At 40.9% G+C, this 16,629-nt stretch overlaps 1 protein-coding gene and 1 pseudogene across 1 annotated transcript; both read right to left on the bottom strand.

Moving 5' to 3' along the window:
• Positions 1-442: 442 nt before the first annotated feature.
• Positions 443-2,320, bottom strand: LOC121584173 (annotated as a pseudogene).
• A 429-nt stretch (positions 2,321-2,749) lies between these two features.
• On the bottom strand, positions 2,750-16,234 carry LOC121584174 (AT-rich interactive domain-containing protein 5A). The gene is made up of 7 exons (XM_041900009.1): positions 16,150-16,234; positions 11,750-11,832; positions 5,517-5,682; positions 5,240-5,292; positions 4,650-4,747; positions 4,406-4,559; positions 2,750-4,261 (listed from the first exon to the last, which is right to left on the bottom strand). The coding sequence occupies exons 1-7, from the start codon at positions 16,151-16,153 to the stop codon at positions 3,056-3,058; spliced, it is 1,764 nt and encodes a 587-aa protein (XP_041755943.1). The 5' UTR covers positions 16,154-16,234; the 3' UTR covers positions 2,750-3,055.
• Positions 16,235-16,629: the final 395 nt, after the last annotated feature.

The following is a 16,629-nucleotide window of genomic DNA, read 5'->3' as shown; positions in this document are numbered from 1 at the left end:
GAATTTTCCAAGCTGTTTAAAGGCACAGTCAATTTAGTGTATGTAAACTTCGGACCCTTTGGAATTGTGATACAGTGAATTATAAGTGAAATAATCTGTCTGTAAACAATTGTTGGAAAAATTACTTGTGTCATGCACAAAGTAGATGTCCTAACAGACTTGCCAAAACTATAGTTTGTTAACAAGAAATTTGTGGAGTGGTTGAAAAACGAGTTTTAATGACTCCAACCTAAGTGTACGTAAACCTCAGACTTCAACTGTATATGGCCTAAGTGCCTATTTTGTTGCAGTTCAGTGGCAAATTGCCTCGTTGTTGTACAGGTAATATGCTGTTCAAGCAAATGTTCTGAGAGAGAGAATTTCCAGCTTGGTTAATTCCCAAGAGACCATGTTTAGGGCAAAAAGTGATGGCAAAAAATTAAAATGATGACAGTACAAAGCAGTCTTTTATGAAGTTTTTGGGATTTGAATCATGCACACTCTAACATATTCAAAAATATAGTATGGATGTGTGTGTATGTCATAGATTCGATATTAGGGAAATCAGTGTGGCCTATAAATTGACTACCTTGACATTTAAAATTAGCTGTACTGCTCCGCTTGAAACCAGAGGTGCTATAGTGCGATACCGCATCAGATGCTGAGAATCCACATCAAGATACACGACATACTCTCTGATAGAAAATATTGGACAAAAAAATTCGAATGAGTTCTTAGCAAACGACCGGGCATTTCAATCAATAAGAATACACTGTCCGTGGAGTAAGCCGGTATAATATTATTGAGGACAGTAACAGTACATAGAAAACACATTGCGTTAAATACAGACACATGCTGCCACCTTCTGGATCTACAGAATACTACAAAATAACATCCAATGTGCTCCTCTTCAGAAAAGGAATCAAGACAACTTCTATTCTTGATACATTATCATCAAAGTGAGATAGGTAGTATAATATGTTTTCCTGTCTCTCCCTCACACATAGGAACACAAAGGAGTCCAGACAGGGCTCTGGGAACATATCGTTACACATGGAAGTTAATCATGTGACAAGAGAATACAATGCTTCCATCCGTGATAATTAAACATTATGCCACTGATAGTTTTTACAAGCAGTCACTTAAATATTGGAATAGTTAATGTAAATATCTTGCTTTCAGCATATCTACTGTCTGTAGATTGGGGGGCATGTGTTTCAGAGCTACAGCCTTCAGATAGGTCTCTGTTTTGGCCAGATATCTAAATGGAAGAGAGGGAACACATCACATCACTAATGTTGCAAACATATGATAATAATAATGGAAGTAAATATGACATTCAAACAACTCAATGACTTTCCTCCAGCGATGGTCATTGTAACTGCAAGCTACAACACTCACTCTTTGGCGAAGGAAAACTCCTCTGGAGACAGGAATGAAGGATCTCCCTCTGCTCGAGACTTCTCTTTCTCCAAGACATGTGGGGAAAATGTCTCAATCTACACAGGCAACAGAGGACCAGAGAGAAAGGTGTCAGTCTGAGCATTGATTTATAGCCCCTCTCATTAGAAGATGATCATATAATGCTGGGTTGTTGTTGTTGACATTACCTTTTGGAGGTAGCTGCTGAGGACAAAGCGGATCCTGTCAATCTCCATGCGGTGGACACTGGCCTTCACATCACCCCTCCAAACCTGCTGCAGGTTGGCCTCCTGTCAATGGAGACAACACAACATAGAAGTCCTGTTATTACTGGTACCTCACTGTTTACTGAGACACAGCTGCTGCACCCCTCAGTTATTTGAGGAACCCCACCACCATCTACCATGTGAGTCAGCTGCTCCATCCCCCATCTCTGACTTGTTCTCCAGAACCTCAGGAGAGAACTTCTCATTCAGCCAGGCCTGGGGGACAGAGGAACACACAGTCCACTTTACATAGAGTAGCAGCAGTGATAAATACGTATTTTGTTTTGACAGGATCTGTACATTGCAAAACGTATCTGTCTGGCTACAGTATAATGAACATGGTTAGCTGGTTAGCTACTTAGCTACCTCTTCCAGTTTCCCAATCAGCTCCGCTGGAGTCATCACATCTTCTTGGCCGTCATTTCCTCTGCTGGCATCATCAGACAACGCATCCGACATGATTGCTCTGCAGTTTACTTGCTTTACCTACACCACAAATATTTTGCGGCTGCCCCGAAAAAATGTGGTACTCTGTTAAACTAGCTACGCAGAATGTTAACTTTCTACATTATATCTAGAAATAACAACACTGTAAATGACATCGACAGCTCACTGACCTCCCTCCGAAACAAAAATCTCACACTTCCGGTTAAATTTCGCGCAAACTTGAAAGCGCTGCGTGATGACGTCTGTAGACGTTCAAACATTAGCAAAGAATGCGCAGTCAGAGACAGTAAATACATTCTTCCATAATCTCTGGCCTAGTGTTTGGTTTACAAAATGATGTTTTATTATTATTATTTGCAAAAAGGTATGTTTTTATTGCCATTCTATGTCTTGAGTTGTGGACATTTATGGAATAAGGTGGTCTACTTTCCATGGATTAAGTGCTGCATGTCCCCTTTCTCAAAAAAAATGTGTGGAGCATGTTTATTTTAAGTTTAATTTGTCTCAATGAATTAAAATACATGTAGAAAATTACAAATTACTATGGTTATTTACATACCAAAGAATGCAGACTAGGATCAGACAGGAATGATTTTACATTTTATTCAGAAATAAACAAATACATCTGTGTTATTTCATATTATTTCCATGTAAAATTATTTTATCATACCATAAAAAACGTGCATAGCAGTAAACCCGAAGGCTATTGATACAAATACAGAAATACTATTTTGTATTAGTGCAATTCTGTCAGTTGCCACAGAGGGGAGCACATCTCGGCATAATAATCACAACACAACGTTTCTCTGTCGAACACTCACATAGAGTGCAGCTGTGTTCGAGTGAAGTTTCGAAAATGTCTAGAACGAAGCAGGTACTGTAATTATCTCCGTTTGACTTGTCACATTGTCTATAAGCTCTGAGAGAGTTAGGCTGGGCTATCACAGCTTAGTTTGAGGATAATGCACACCAGTGATGCTGTATCCAGTATGGGGATTCCACATAGGAATAGAATAGGGATAGGAGTAGAGAGCAGGCTCATAAGGGGAAGCATGGGTGTGTCCCGTTGGGGCATGACGGTACATAGGGTTGGCCTGGGACTGAGGCAGTCTGTGGGTGGATAGAAAGAGAGGGTGTACAGGTGGCTTCTGCCCAAAGTCTCCCCTTGTCTTGTCATAGGCTGGGACGAGGTAGGACACTGGGATGCTGGCATTAGAGTGGAATAAAGGTTGTTGCGTTGGAAGTGGCTTGGGCAACATTGTCATGGACTTCTCCTTTTTCTCTGTCTGATAATGTCGAGGGACCATATGTAGTTTCTTAGTATAGATCAGATCATTTTGCAACATGGGCCTATTTGGGTTCTGATGGAATGTGTAACCTGGCCGAAAGGGTATAGGCCGCAAAGGCTCCATAGATTTGGGATAAACCTTGGTGAAACTGGAGGTTGATGGAACAAAGCAAGATCTAACAGTATACGTGCAGGACGTTGGTGGGGGTATTTGGTGAGCTGGACGTCTGTTACTCCCATTGCAGACAGTGCTCCATACAGAGTTTTTACTCTGACCTTTGATAGAAACTGTGTCACCCGGTAGAGGGCTGACCTGAGGGAAATCTTTTTGTCCTCCAGGGAAGCCAACATATTCCTTGACATCAGGGCTGCAGCTCTGAGGCTTGTGTACCCCACTGTGGGCAGATATAGGTTTGCTGGGAAAATGAAGCGGTACTTCTGGTTTTGGTACTGGGGGCCTGTCTTCAGTTAGTGCTGGACAGTCCTCAGAGGAGATGGAGTAGGGGGACGGGCTACGGGAGGAGGAGGAGGACGGAGGGAGAGGAGAGCCCTCAGAGGTAGTGCGTGTCCGGCTGGAAGGGTCCAGCCCTGGGGACTGGGAGCAGTGGATCACAGAGGGCCTGCCCTTACAGTCCTCCTGTCTGGGGCTCTGGCAGTCCTGGGACTGGCTAAGGCTGGCCTGGGCCATACGCTTCTTCTTCTCCAGAGGGGAGATGACCTGACCTGGCTGGGATAGGGAGTACGCTGAGGAAGAGAGGTCGTCACCGACGGTAGTCTCATTGTTTGGTGGAGGACGGTCTGGGTGGAGCCTTTCAGGTGGAGTGGTCCATGGACACGATGGAATAGAGTGTAGCTGGCCCTGTAACATGACAACATGTAGAAGTCACTTCCAGTCGTACAGTTGGGGGTTCAGTAACTGTATGACAACTATAGGCTGGAGTAATAGAAAACAGACAGTGACTTTGTTATGACAATAGTCACGAACAGGTGAAAAGTGAAGTACCTCAGAGTCTGTCTCCTTTTCCAGATGGGGTCTCTTCCTCTTGCCCTCAGACATGCTGCCCTCAGGGCTCCTCTTGTACTGTTTGCGTGGTTTGCTTGGAGGCAGAGGTTTGTCCTCCTCCCCTCTCAACTGTCTCTCAAAGGGTAAAACAAGCCTGTATTGAACACAAATAAATGACACAATGAAAACAGGCAGAGATGGAGTGAGTTGAAGACAGGTTAGCTGGAGCAGTGTCTGTCCTCACCTCTCATAGTGTCTGCGGGTACAGGTAGCAGCGCTGGTGCTGCCTGGGCTGCCCCCCAGCTCATCATACACATTCTTCCACAGCCGTCGTGCTGTCACCTGTTGGGAAACACGCCATAGTGAGCAAACACACCCCTCTAAGTCCCTCATCCAGAACCATTATGCATTAATTTGAGGTATAGTATACTGTATAAGACGTCTAATCTGTCTTTTTATATTAAGAATATATGGAGGGAGATGAATGGCCCATTACTAAAATAGAGAACAAGGTCTTACTATAGGCCAAGCTCCTGTGAACTCTGAATTGGCATTTCATAGAAACCCTTCCTCTCTCAGCACATTGAGCGTGTACACATGCCACAGAATGGAAACATCATTTAGCAGTCAGTGTGGACTCTGCTCTTAATGTGGTGGGTACGGTCACGTTTACATCCTGTCAACTAAAGATAATGTTCCACACAAGAAGCTAAGCTGCATGGTCTCTTTCACAACATAAAAAAAATTGCCACTGCCATCTCTGTATGTATGATCAACAACCAGGTCAAGTGTAAAAAAATATAGAACTATTCTGTACTATATGGGTGTACTCACAGAGTCGTAACTGCCAAGCTTCTCAACAGCTTTGTAGATTTTCCACAGGTTAACTGCAAGTAGAAATCATATGCATTTGAACATTGGGGACATTGCACAATTCTTTAATTAATATTGTATCATTACCTATGAAGCTACAGTATGATTAAATGGTCTTAACACATGCATTTACAAACTACCCCAGAGATTGAGGTGATCTGGGGAGCAGGGAAAATTAATCTATATAACAGAGATAGAGTAATAAAGCTATGGCTATATCCTTTGAACATGGACTCACTCTGCTTAAAGCCCAGGTGTGGTATCCTCTCGATGGGTGTGCCTCGGTCTTTCATGAAACAGTGCAAACTGGCTATGAAGGACCTCTCCTCTGTCTCCATTGGGCTAGACCTTGGAGGCTCCTCAAATTCACTGGCTGAGTCAGAAATCTCCAACGCTGCAGAATTCTACGGTAGAGACCACCAGATATACAGTATATAAATCCAATTCTATGGATGCATACTATTACTGAACATATAAGTCTTCAAAACAGAACTGCAAGAAGAAAATAAACCAATCATACAATAGGAAACCTTTTTTTAAATGATTGCAACAAAGTCTCATTGTCTTTTCTTGGGCAACTAGAATTTCAAGTGAAACATTCAGAACATGACAGAATTGGCTTCACCACTTTCAATAAGTAACCATACATCCTGTATGAAGGGAAACCAACAGACATATGGGGTTTTCGGTCTAGACCTGATTATCAGCCTGGTGACAAGGATGTCTAGTTGAATAACAAATATGAAGATATGAAGAGCTGTTTATACAGTATGAAAGGGCCCTTTCCCCCCAAAGCCTTTACTCACAAGCCCTTTGTTATACATGTATTTTCCACTGACATGAAAGTGAATGACATGAATGTAATTTAGAAATGACAAAGACTGAGTAGCCTAGCAAGTAGTTCACATGATTAGAATATGTTCCATGAGAATGCAAAAAGAGTGAGGTTAAAATGAAATTGCAATTATCTGTTTGCAATTATCAGTAGAGCTCTTGGTCCAGCATACACAGTAGTTTTCAGTGGCATGTTTCAGGAATTGATTATTATGTTGAACTTGGAGCTTACTCTAAAAACTTTGTGTAAGCAAACACAAACGAGTAGTAAAGGGAAAAGTCACAAAATGCGGTGGACACCAAATGAGAAATGAAACAGTAGAGGCATGCAGAAATTAACCCCAGCCCTGAACAGATAAATGTCCTTACATTCAATGCATTCATCGGGATGAGAAGTGTCTATGACACTTCAAACTAGTCAAACTGACACTAAATTTACCAAAGTATAGGAAGCTGATATTTACAAAACTGCCGACACTGTGTCATCATAATTTGTACTATAAATATTTGAAAAGTAAAACTATTATTTTTGGCAACATTTTGTGCACAAGCATACAGGTTGAATTTGCACAGAGCTATGGACTGAGTGTAGAAGTTGATATTTGTTATTACAATTACATCAAATGAGAGCAGAAAATGGAATGCGGTGCATTCGGAAAATATTCAGACCCCTTGACTTTTTCTACATTTTGTTACGTTACAGGCTTATTCTAAAATGAATACAATAATTGTTTTTCTCTCATCAATCTACACACAATACCCAGTAATGACAAAGTGAAAACAGATTTAAATTTTTGCTAATTTATTACAAACACAAAACTGAAATATCACATTTACATAAGTATTCAGACCCTTTACTCAGTACTTTATTGAAGCACCTTTGGCAGCAATTACAGCCTCGAGTCTTCTTGGGTATGACGCTACAAGCTTGGCACACCTGTATTTGGGGAGTTTCTCCCATTCTTCTCTGCAGATCCTCTCAAGGTCTGTCAGGTTCGTTGGGGAGTGTCGCTGCACAGCTATTTTCAGGTCTCTCCAGAGATGTTCGATCGGGTTCAAGTCCGGGCTCTGGATGGGACATTCAGAGACTTGTCCCGAAGCCACTCCTGCGTTGTCTTGGCTGTGTGCTTAGGGTCGTTGTCCTGTTGGAAGGTAAGACTTCGCCCCAGTCTGAGGTCCTGAGCGCTCTGGAGCAGGTTTTCATCAAGGATCCCTCTGTACTTTGCACCGTTCATCTTTCCCTCTATCCTGACTAGTCTCCCTGCCACTGAAAAACATCCCCACATCATGCTGCCACCACCATGCTTCACCGTAGGGATGGTGCCAGGTTTCCTCCAGACGTGACGCTTGGCATTCAGGCCAAAGAGATCAATCTTGGTTTCATCAGACCAGAGAATCTTGTTCATCATGGTCTGAGTCTTTAGGTGCCTTTTGGCAAACTCCAAGCAGGCTGTCATGTGCCTTTTACTGAGGAGTGGCTTCCGTCTGCCGACACTACCATAAAGGCCTGATTGGTGGAGTGCTGCAGAGATGGTTGTCCTTCTGGAAGGTTCTCCCATCTCCACAGAGGAACTCTGGAGCTCTGTCAGATTCTTCGGGTTCTTGGTCATCTCCCTGACCAAGGCCCTTCTCCCCCGATTGCTCAGTTTGGCCGGGCGGCCAGCACTAGGAAGAGTCTTGGTGGTTCCAAACTTCTTCCACTTAAGAATGATGGAGGCCACTGTGTTCTAGGGGACCTCCAATGCTGCAGAAATGTTTTGGTACCCTTCCCCAGATCTGTGCCTCGACACAATCCTGTCTCGGAGCTCCTCGGACAATTCCTTCGACCTCATGGCGTGGCTTTTGCTCTGACATGCACTGTCAACTGTAGGACCTTATATAGACAGATGTGTGCCTTTCCAAATCGTATCCAATCAATTGAATTTACCATAGGTGGACTGCAATCAAGTTGTAGAAACATCTCAAGGATGATTGATGGAAACAGGATGCACCTGAGCTCAATTTCGAGTCTCATAGCGAAGGGTCTGAACACTTCTGTAAATGTATATTTCTGATTTTTATTTTTAATACACACACACATATACATATATATACACACAGTACCAGTCAAAAGTTTGGACACACCTACTCATTCAAGGGTTTTTCTTTATTTTTACTATTTTCTACATTGTAGAATAATAGTGAAGACATCAAAACTATGAAATAACAAAAATGGAATCATGTAGTACCCAAAAAAGTGTTAAACAAATCAAAATATATTTTATATTTGAGATTCTTCAAATAGCCTTGATGACAGCTTTGCACACTCTTGGCATTCTCTCAACCAGCTTCACCTAGAATGCTTTTCCAACAGTCTTGAAGGAGTTCCCATATATGCTTAGCACTTGTTGGCTGCTTTTCCTTCACTCTGCCGTCCGACTCATCCCAAACCATCTCAATTGGGTTGAGGTCGGGGGATTGTGGAGGTCAGGTCATCTGATGTAGCACTCCATCACTCTCCTTCTTGGTAAAATAGCCCTGAAGGTGTGTTGGGCCATTGTCCTGTTGAAAAACAAATGATAGTCCCACTAAGCCCAAACCAGCTGGGATGGCGTATCGCTGCAGAATGCTGTGGTAGCCATGCTGGTTAAGTGTGCATTGAATTCTAAATAAATCACTGACAGTGTCACCAGCAAAGCACCCCCACACCATAACACCTCCTCCTCCATGCTTTACGGTGGGGACTACACATGGAGAGATCATCCGTTCACCCACACCGCGTCTCACAAAGACACGGCGGTTGGAACCAAAAATCTCAAATTTGGAATCCAGACTAAAGGACAAATTTCCACCGGTCTAATGTCCATTGCTCGTGTTTCTTGGCCCAAACAGGTCTCTTCTTATTATTGGTGTCCTTTAGTAGTGGTTTCTTTGCAGCAATTCGACCATGAAGGCCTGATTCACACAGTCCCCTCTGAACAGTTGATGCTGAGATGTGTCTGTTACTTGAACTCTGTGAAGCATTTATTTGGGCTGCAATTTCTGAGGCTGGTAACTCTAATGAATTTATCTTCTGCAGCAGGGGTAACTCTGGGTCTTCCAGTCCTGTGGCGGTCCTCATGAGAGCCAGTTTGGTGCTTGATGGTTTTTGTGACTGCACTTGAAGAACTTGGTCTTTTACCAAATAGAGCTATCTTCTGTATACCCCCCCTACCTTGTCACAACACAACTGATTGGCTCAAACGCACTAAGAAGGAAAGAAATTCCACAAATGAGCTTTTAAGAAGGCACACCTGTTAATTGAAATGCATTCCAAGTGACTACCTCATGCTGGTTGAGAGAATGCCAAGAGTGTGCAAAGCTGTTATCAAGGCAAAGTGTGGCTATTTGAAGAATCTCAAAGAACACTTTTTTGTTTACTACATGATTCCATATGTGTTATTTCATAGTTTTATGTCTTCACTATTATTCTACAATGTAAAAAATAGTAAAAATAGAGAAAAACCCTTGAATGAGTAGGTGTGTCCAAACTTTTGACTGGTAGTGTATATATCTGTTTTCACTTTGTCATTATGGGGTATTTTGTGTAGATTGATGAGGATTTCTTTATTTTAATCAATTTTAGAATAAAGCTGTAACGTAACAAAATGTGGAAAAAGTGAAGCGGTCTGAATACTTTCCGAATGCACTGTATGTCAATACAATATCCCAATCCAAATCACCGAATACAGAGACTATTTTGTGTCTGTGGCGTATGCTGCGCTGTAGGCAACAGTCAAGCAGAGTTTCATATTGAATCAGGTTCCTCTCTGTGGTTACTGGTTCCGAGAAGCAGGACCCAGTCGTGAGTAATAGTGAAGATGTAGGCCCCTATTTGGGATCGCCCTGACTGACTCACAGCTCTATACAGCTGTCCCATAGACACGGTTCCCACCTACAACACCCTATCTTTTATCAATGAGCCTCCTCCAGCACCATGTAATGCTCTCTCACTTTCGTCTTCTTCCTGCCTTGACTGGCCAGCTGCAATCTCTTGCTCGCTCTCTCTCTTGCTATGGATAGATTTCCATGACTTACGTTGGGTAGTAGGTTATCATTTTAGGACAAGTGCTTTACAAAGTTGTAGAATAATCGTTCCATACACAGCTATCTTCACATCTAATCTGTTAGTCAATGAGATGAAAGATACAATGCAAAGTTCTTAAGAACAAAGAAAAAGCATTTATGACTGGAATATGGATTAGTCATATAGGGCAACACATTTCCAGAAAAGGAGAAATAGTATTTTTCTGAAAACGTAATGCATTTGTTTTGCATATGACTACTGAACAATGTGATTACATTTTTTTTACAGTAAGCAGTATGTATTAGAGGATAAGCCAATTGTTTTATTTGTATACTATATTGAATAAATGTATTCATGGCTGGACCACAAAACAGAGAGATGTCAGTCAGCTCAATGCGACATAGGTTTCATACAGGAAACGACTGCATTCCGAGTCATAAAGCCCACCATACAATATTAATCATAGTTAACCACACACTAAAATAAGACATGAATATCGTTGTGAAAGACTGTCAGTAAACAGCCTCTAAATTTCCACCACATTCACATTTTGGAAAAGGGCGTAGGAAATGTTGATGTCAATGTGTCGATAAAACTCTCACTATGATTGTTGGTGGCATGCCGGGTTGATGCTATCGACAGGCCACTTGTCACCACAGAAACCACCGGGCTTTCATCTCACAGCAGTGTCTTGGAAATTTGATGCATCTATGCACTAACTTTTCTTTTCTCATCTTCAATTACCAGAACTGTGTCTAGTGGAACTCCAGTTTCTGTTTGTGTAGATAGTGCAAATAGAGGGACATTTATATTATTTTATACTTTATGAGACACCAACCACTTACTATAACATAAAATAATCACTTTCCTCCTATTACTGATTTGAGATATTGCATGGTGACACTTCCCACTGGGCACAAACGGCAATTCAACATCTAATCCACGTTGGTTCAATGTAATTTCATTGAAATGACGTGGAAACAACGTTTATTCAACCAGTGTGTGCCCAGTGGGTTAGCAATATTATTTAATATGATGAGGACATTTTGAGTGTATGCAACAATGAACATGTGCAAAAGGTAAACATAGAAATAGACTTGATAAACAACATTTTACGTAGCCTCTATACTTCAGATTCTATTAAATGTTTTATTTGTATAATGTAACTCATTCCCTTTTACATATAAGTATGTTATCATATTGTCCACACATGAAGTCAGACATATCAGAGGAGACATGTAAAGAATGTGACTTGAGGTTACATGTGGTTTTGTTCTTTTACAACTTACTGTACATAATGAAGAAGAAACACACAATTCTTCTGGGAAAATGCATCCCTTTATAGGAGCCTAATATTTGACATGCTCATTTGAATATTTGAAGAAATAGAGAACTGAAAGCAGGGGGAAATGAAACGCACAACACAAGAAATGAAGGATGTAAACATACTGGAAGTGAATGTGTTCTTGCAGACACACATCAAAATTGAACTCTCTCTTTCCAATGTGGCTTAAAGTTCGAAATTCATGCAGAAAAAGACACCAAAGTGTCTCAAGCTGCCTGGAGTCATTATGAGTGATAAACTGTCTTACCTGGTTCAGTGTCCCCTCCACACCTCTGCCCTCCTCCATGACTGGTCTCTGACTGGTGTCTCGCTCCCCTTCAGGATCAAATACTGCCACAGGGCACAGGGAAAAGACAGTCACAACTAGGCCAAAGCACACACCCTCCACTCCATATGGGACATTTGTTTACCATAAGCAAAGAATGGTGTATGTCCCATGCATCATCAGTCAGGCTAGGTGATCCAGAATAAGATGCAATAAAACCCTACCTATGTGAAAAGCTGATGCCTTGGTTCACCTATGATTGCATTTCCAGTCCTGTGCCAGCAGCAAGAACAAGTATACGTGTGTTCTATCACTGAATATTCTGTAAACTAACACACACTCCAGTAAGTAAAAAGAAAATGCAGTTTTAATATAAAGCCACATGGTTACAACACCACTTCCTGCTTATGAGTCTAACCGCAGTTATGTGGTACCCTGCCTGATATGAAAGCATTACAACATGTGAATGAAAATGCGAAATGTAATGTAAAAGGCAGTTTTATTTTATTTTCATTTGCATACTTTGGTAATCAAATTACCATACACCAAACCCAAGGCCATACAAATGACCCCCCCCCCCCACACACACACGTCATTTTCAGGCATAACATGTTAAGTGCCTGAGAATAGCCTTAGTACTGATTCAAATTTATAAGACTTAAAGGCTGAAGTTGAAAGCAAATGGGTCGATGTCCAGCCATGACAACTGAGAGTCAAATGTATTTGTAATTGAACACCCACATTCTAACCTCTTCCTCAAACAAAGAGAGTAGCAGTCTCTCCAATAGCCCACCAAACAGCATTGATATCACTTGTCTGCAAACCCAATATATATCTTTCTTTCGAGATCAGCCATTTCCTGAGCTGTGGCTTACAATTTGAATCATGCTTTCTATAGAACTTCGAGACCTTGGGACTATAAGATCCTATCTGCATTTTTGTCAAAATTGAGTTGACATAGCCTTGTTCTTTTCAATGTATAGTACTCTAAATACCCAAATTCATGTTATTTTCAAAATAATACAAGAAAAAAATTGCTGACACCATTCAAAACCAATGAGGGTTCAGAACTTTAAAGCCAATTATCTCAGAATAATCTTTTTGCAGATAGAAACGTATATTCCCAAGCTCTCGACTTCCCCATTTCATTTGTTCAAATATGTACATTGGTCAATGTATAAAGGACATTTTTGGAAGAAAAAGGGATGTAATTGTGGCAGAGTAAATTGTTATTGTGTACACAGTCAATTGAAGTACTTAGTACAGTGGGGGAAAAAAGTATTTAGTCAGCCACCAATTGTGCAAGTTCTCCCACTTAAAAAGATGAGAGAGGCCTGTAATTTTCATCATAGGTACACATCAACTATGACAGACAAAATGAGATTTTTTTTCTCCAGAAAATCACATTGTAGGATTTTTTATGAATTTATTTGCAAATTATGGTGGAAAATAAGTATTTGGTCAATAACAAAAGTTTCTCAATACTTTGTTATATACCCTTTGTTGGCAATGACACAGGTCAAACGTTTTCTGTAAGTCTTTGGGGCTGTCGCTGGGCAACACGGACTTTCAACTCCCTCCTAAGATTTTCTATGGGGTTGAGATCTGGAGACTGGCTAGGCCACTCCAGGACCTTGAAATGCTTCTTACGAAGCCACTCCTTCGTTGCCCGGGCGGTGTGTTTGGGATCATTGTCATGCTGAAAGACCCAGCCACGTTTCATCTTCAATGCCCTTGCTGATGGAAGGTTTTCACTCAAAGTCTCACGATACATGGCCCCATTCATTCTTTCCTTTACACAGATCAGTCGTCCTGGTCCCTTTGCAGAAAAACAGCCCCAAAGCATGATGTTTCCACCCCCATGCTTCACAGTAGGTATGGTGTTCTTTGGATGCAACTCAGCATTCTTTGTCCTCCAAACACGACGAGTTGAGTTTTTACCAAAAAGTTCTATTTTGGTTTCATCTGACCATATGACATTCTCCCAATCCTCTTCTGGATCATCCAAATGCACTCTAGCAAACTTCAGACGGGCCTGGACATGTACTGGCTTAAGCAGGGGGACACGTCTGGCACTGCAGGATTTGAGTCCCTGGCGGCGTAGTGTGTTACTGATGGTAGGCTTTGTTACTTTGGTCCCAGCTCTCTGCAGGTCATTCACTGGAGTCCCAGATCGAGGGAGATTATCAGTGGTCTTGTATGTCTTCCATTTCCTAATAATTGCTCCCACAGTTGATTTCTTCAAACCAAGCTGCTTACCTATTGCAGATTCAGTCTTCCCAGCCTGGTGCAGGTCTACAATTTTGTTTCTGGTGTCCTTTGACAGCTCTTTGGTCTTGGCCATAGTGGAGTTTGGAGTGTGACTGTTTGAGGTTGTAGACAGGTGTCTTTTATACTGATAACAAGTTCAAACAGGTGCCATTAATACAGGTAACGAGTGGAGGACAGAGGAGCCTCTTAAAGAAGAAGTTACAGGTCTGTGAGAGCCAGAAATCTTGCTTGTTTGTAGGTGACCAAATACTTATTTTCCACCATAATTTGCAAATAAATTCATAAAAAATCCTACAATGTGATTTTCTGGATTTTCTTTCCTCAATTTGTCTGTCATAGTTGACGTGTACCTATGATGAAAATTACAGGCCTCTCTCATCTTTTTAAGTGGGAGAACTTGCACAATTGGTGGCTGACTAAATACTTTTTTTCCCCACTGTATATTTATATATCATGCAAATTCATCTACAATTTATACTAACCTGCTTAAAGCTAGAATCCTTAATTGAAACAATAACAAAGTGGTCACTCCATCTGCGTTTTGGTAAAAAGCTGAGGGATGGGCCTGGAAAAATGTAGCCACTCTCAAATTCATAGGCAGAGCTATGGATGCAAGGACTAACCATCCATGATATCAACATCATAGTTTTATCCATGTCTTGAGGCTATACAGTGTTAGTTAGTATTTACATTGTTTACAAACATTGGAGTATAACAAACTTGAATTTTGGGTTCTGATTCTAATGTGGTACAACAGTTGAACTAAGCTTATGAGTAATTTAGAAGTTATATTCCTCAAGAATCAATGGCCCTAAAAATTGTCAAAGACTCCAGCCACCCTAGTCATAGACTGTGCTCTCTGCTACCGCACGGCAAGCGGTACCGGAGCGCCATGTCTAGGTCCAAAAGGCTTCTTAACAGCTTCTACCCCCAAGCCATAAGACTCCTGAACAGCTAATCATGGCTACCCAGACTATTTGCATTGTGTCGTCCCCCCCCACCTCCCTCTTTAACGCTGCTGCTACTCTCTGTTTATTATTTACATTTACATTTACGTCATTTAGCAGACGCTCTTATCCAGAGCGACTTACAAATAATCTATGCATAGTCACTTTAACTCTACCCACATGTACATATTACCTCAATTACCTCAACTAACCTGTGCCCTCGCACATTGACTCTGTACCGGTACCCCCTGTATATAGCCTCCCTACTGTTATTTTATTTTACTGCTGCTCTTTAATTATTTTAATTTTTTACTTAACACTTATTTTTCTTAAAACTGCATTGTTGGTTAAGGGCTTGTAAGTAAGCATTTCACTGTAATGTCTACACCTGTTGTATTCGGCACATGTGGCAAATACAATTTGATTTGATATATATCATTAATTTATAAGCCCAAAAATGGATGTAGCAACTAAGGATTCCAGCTTTAAGTCTTGATAAATTGCAATTGACCAGTGTTCCAGTGTAATCAGCCCATCAGTTATTTCATGACTTACTTTCTCCAAGCCAGTAATTAGGAATGCTCCTTATATTTCTATATTGGCTTGAAATACGTATGTCAAGTGTTTCTGCTTAGTGACTAATTAAATGTTTTTTTTAAGTTAACGTTTATTTACAATACAAATTATAACATTGGCCCAGCGTCGTCCAGGGTAGGGGAGGGTATGGCCGGCAGGGATGTAGCTCAGTTGGTGGAGCATGGCGTTTGCAACGCCAGGGTTGTGGGTTCGATTCCCACGGGGGGGGGGGCAGTATGAAAAATATGCACTCACTAACTGTAAATCGCTCTGGATAAGAGCGTCTGCCAAATGACTAAAAATGTAAAAATGTAAATAATGGATTAATTACAATAGCCTACGCAATGTAAGTGCCATTTCATATGTATAACGAAAACGTAAATGTGTGATCGACGTTACAAAAAACAATAGGCTGTTGTCTAACTGCAAACGTTTAAATAAATTATTAAGCAGTGCCACAATTTGCAGCCTACGTCATCATTATAACTAAGTGTGTGCTTTTGACAAAACATGTTGTTTCTTCTCCAGCTAAAATAATAAAAGCTGATGGATTAATAAACTACCAAACTGTTAAGAAAAACAACTTACCCATTTGCAAAATAATCCTTTGACTCGCGACTTGAAGATTGTTTACTTTGTTTCAGAACCACTTTACTGAAGAAGCTTCTCTAATTTAGCACACCTCGAAATAAGACGTTTTCAGTGGATTATTATTGGTTGGTGATGTCTCCAGCAAGTGAGTCTGGGAGTTGGAGTTTTTGACTGTGGGAGTTGCAGCTCTCTGAACACCCAATAGTCGTCTCAAGGCACATTGAAGCAGTTTTAATAATTGTTTTACTTTCATGTAGCCTTTCTCAAATTGATTACCTGAGGTCATTTGAGTTCACTAGACTAGGCTACACAGATGTAAAAATAAAAACAAAAACAAATGATATATTTTATCATTATATAAGTGCACATGTTGAACTAATAGCAATAGAAACATCTTGTCTGGATAGTCATAAAAATGATATGATTATCTGACATTCTGAAATGTTCAACAAAACCACACTGAAATTTGCATTTCAT

Source organism: Coregonus clupeaformis, chromosome 16, assembly GCF_020615455.1.
Source record: "Coregonus clupeaformis isolate EN_2021a chromosome 16, ASM2061545v1, whole genome shotgun sequence".
NCBI classification, from domain to species: domain Eukaryota; kingdom Metazoa; phylum Chordata; class Actinopteri; order Salmoniformes; family Salmonidae; genus Coregonus; species Coregonus clupeaformis.
This window is presented reverse-complemented; position numbering and strand designations above follow the sequence as displayed.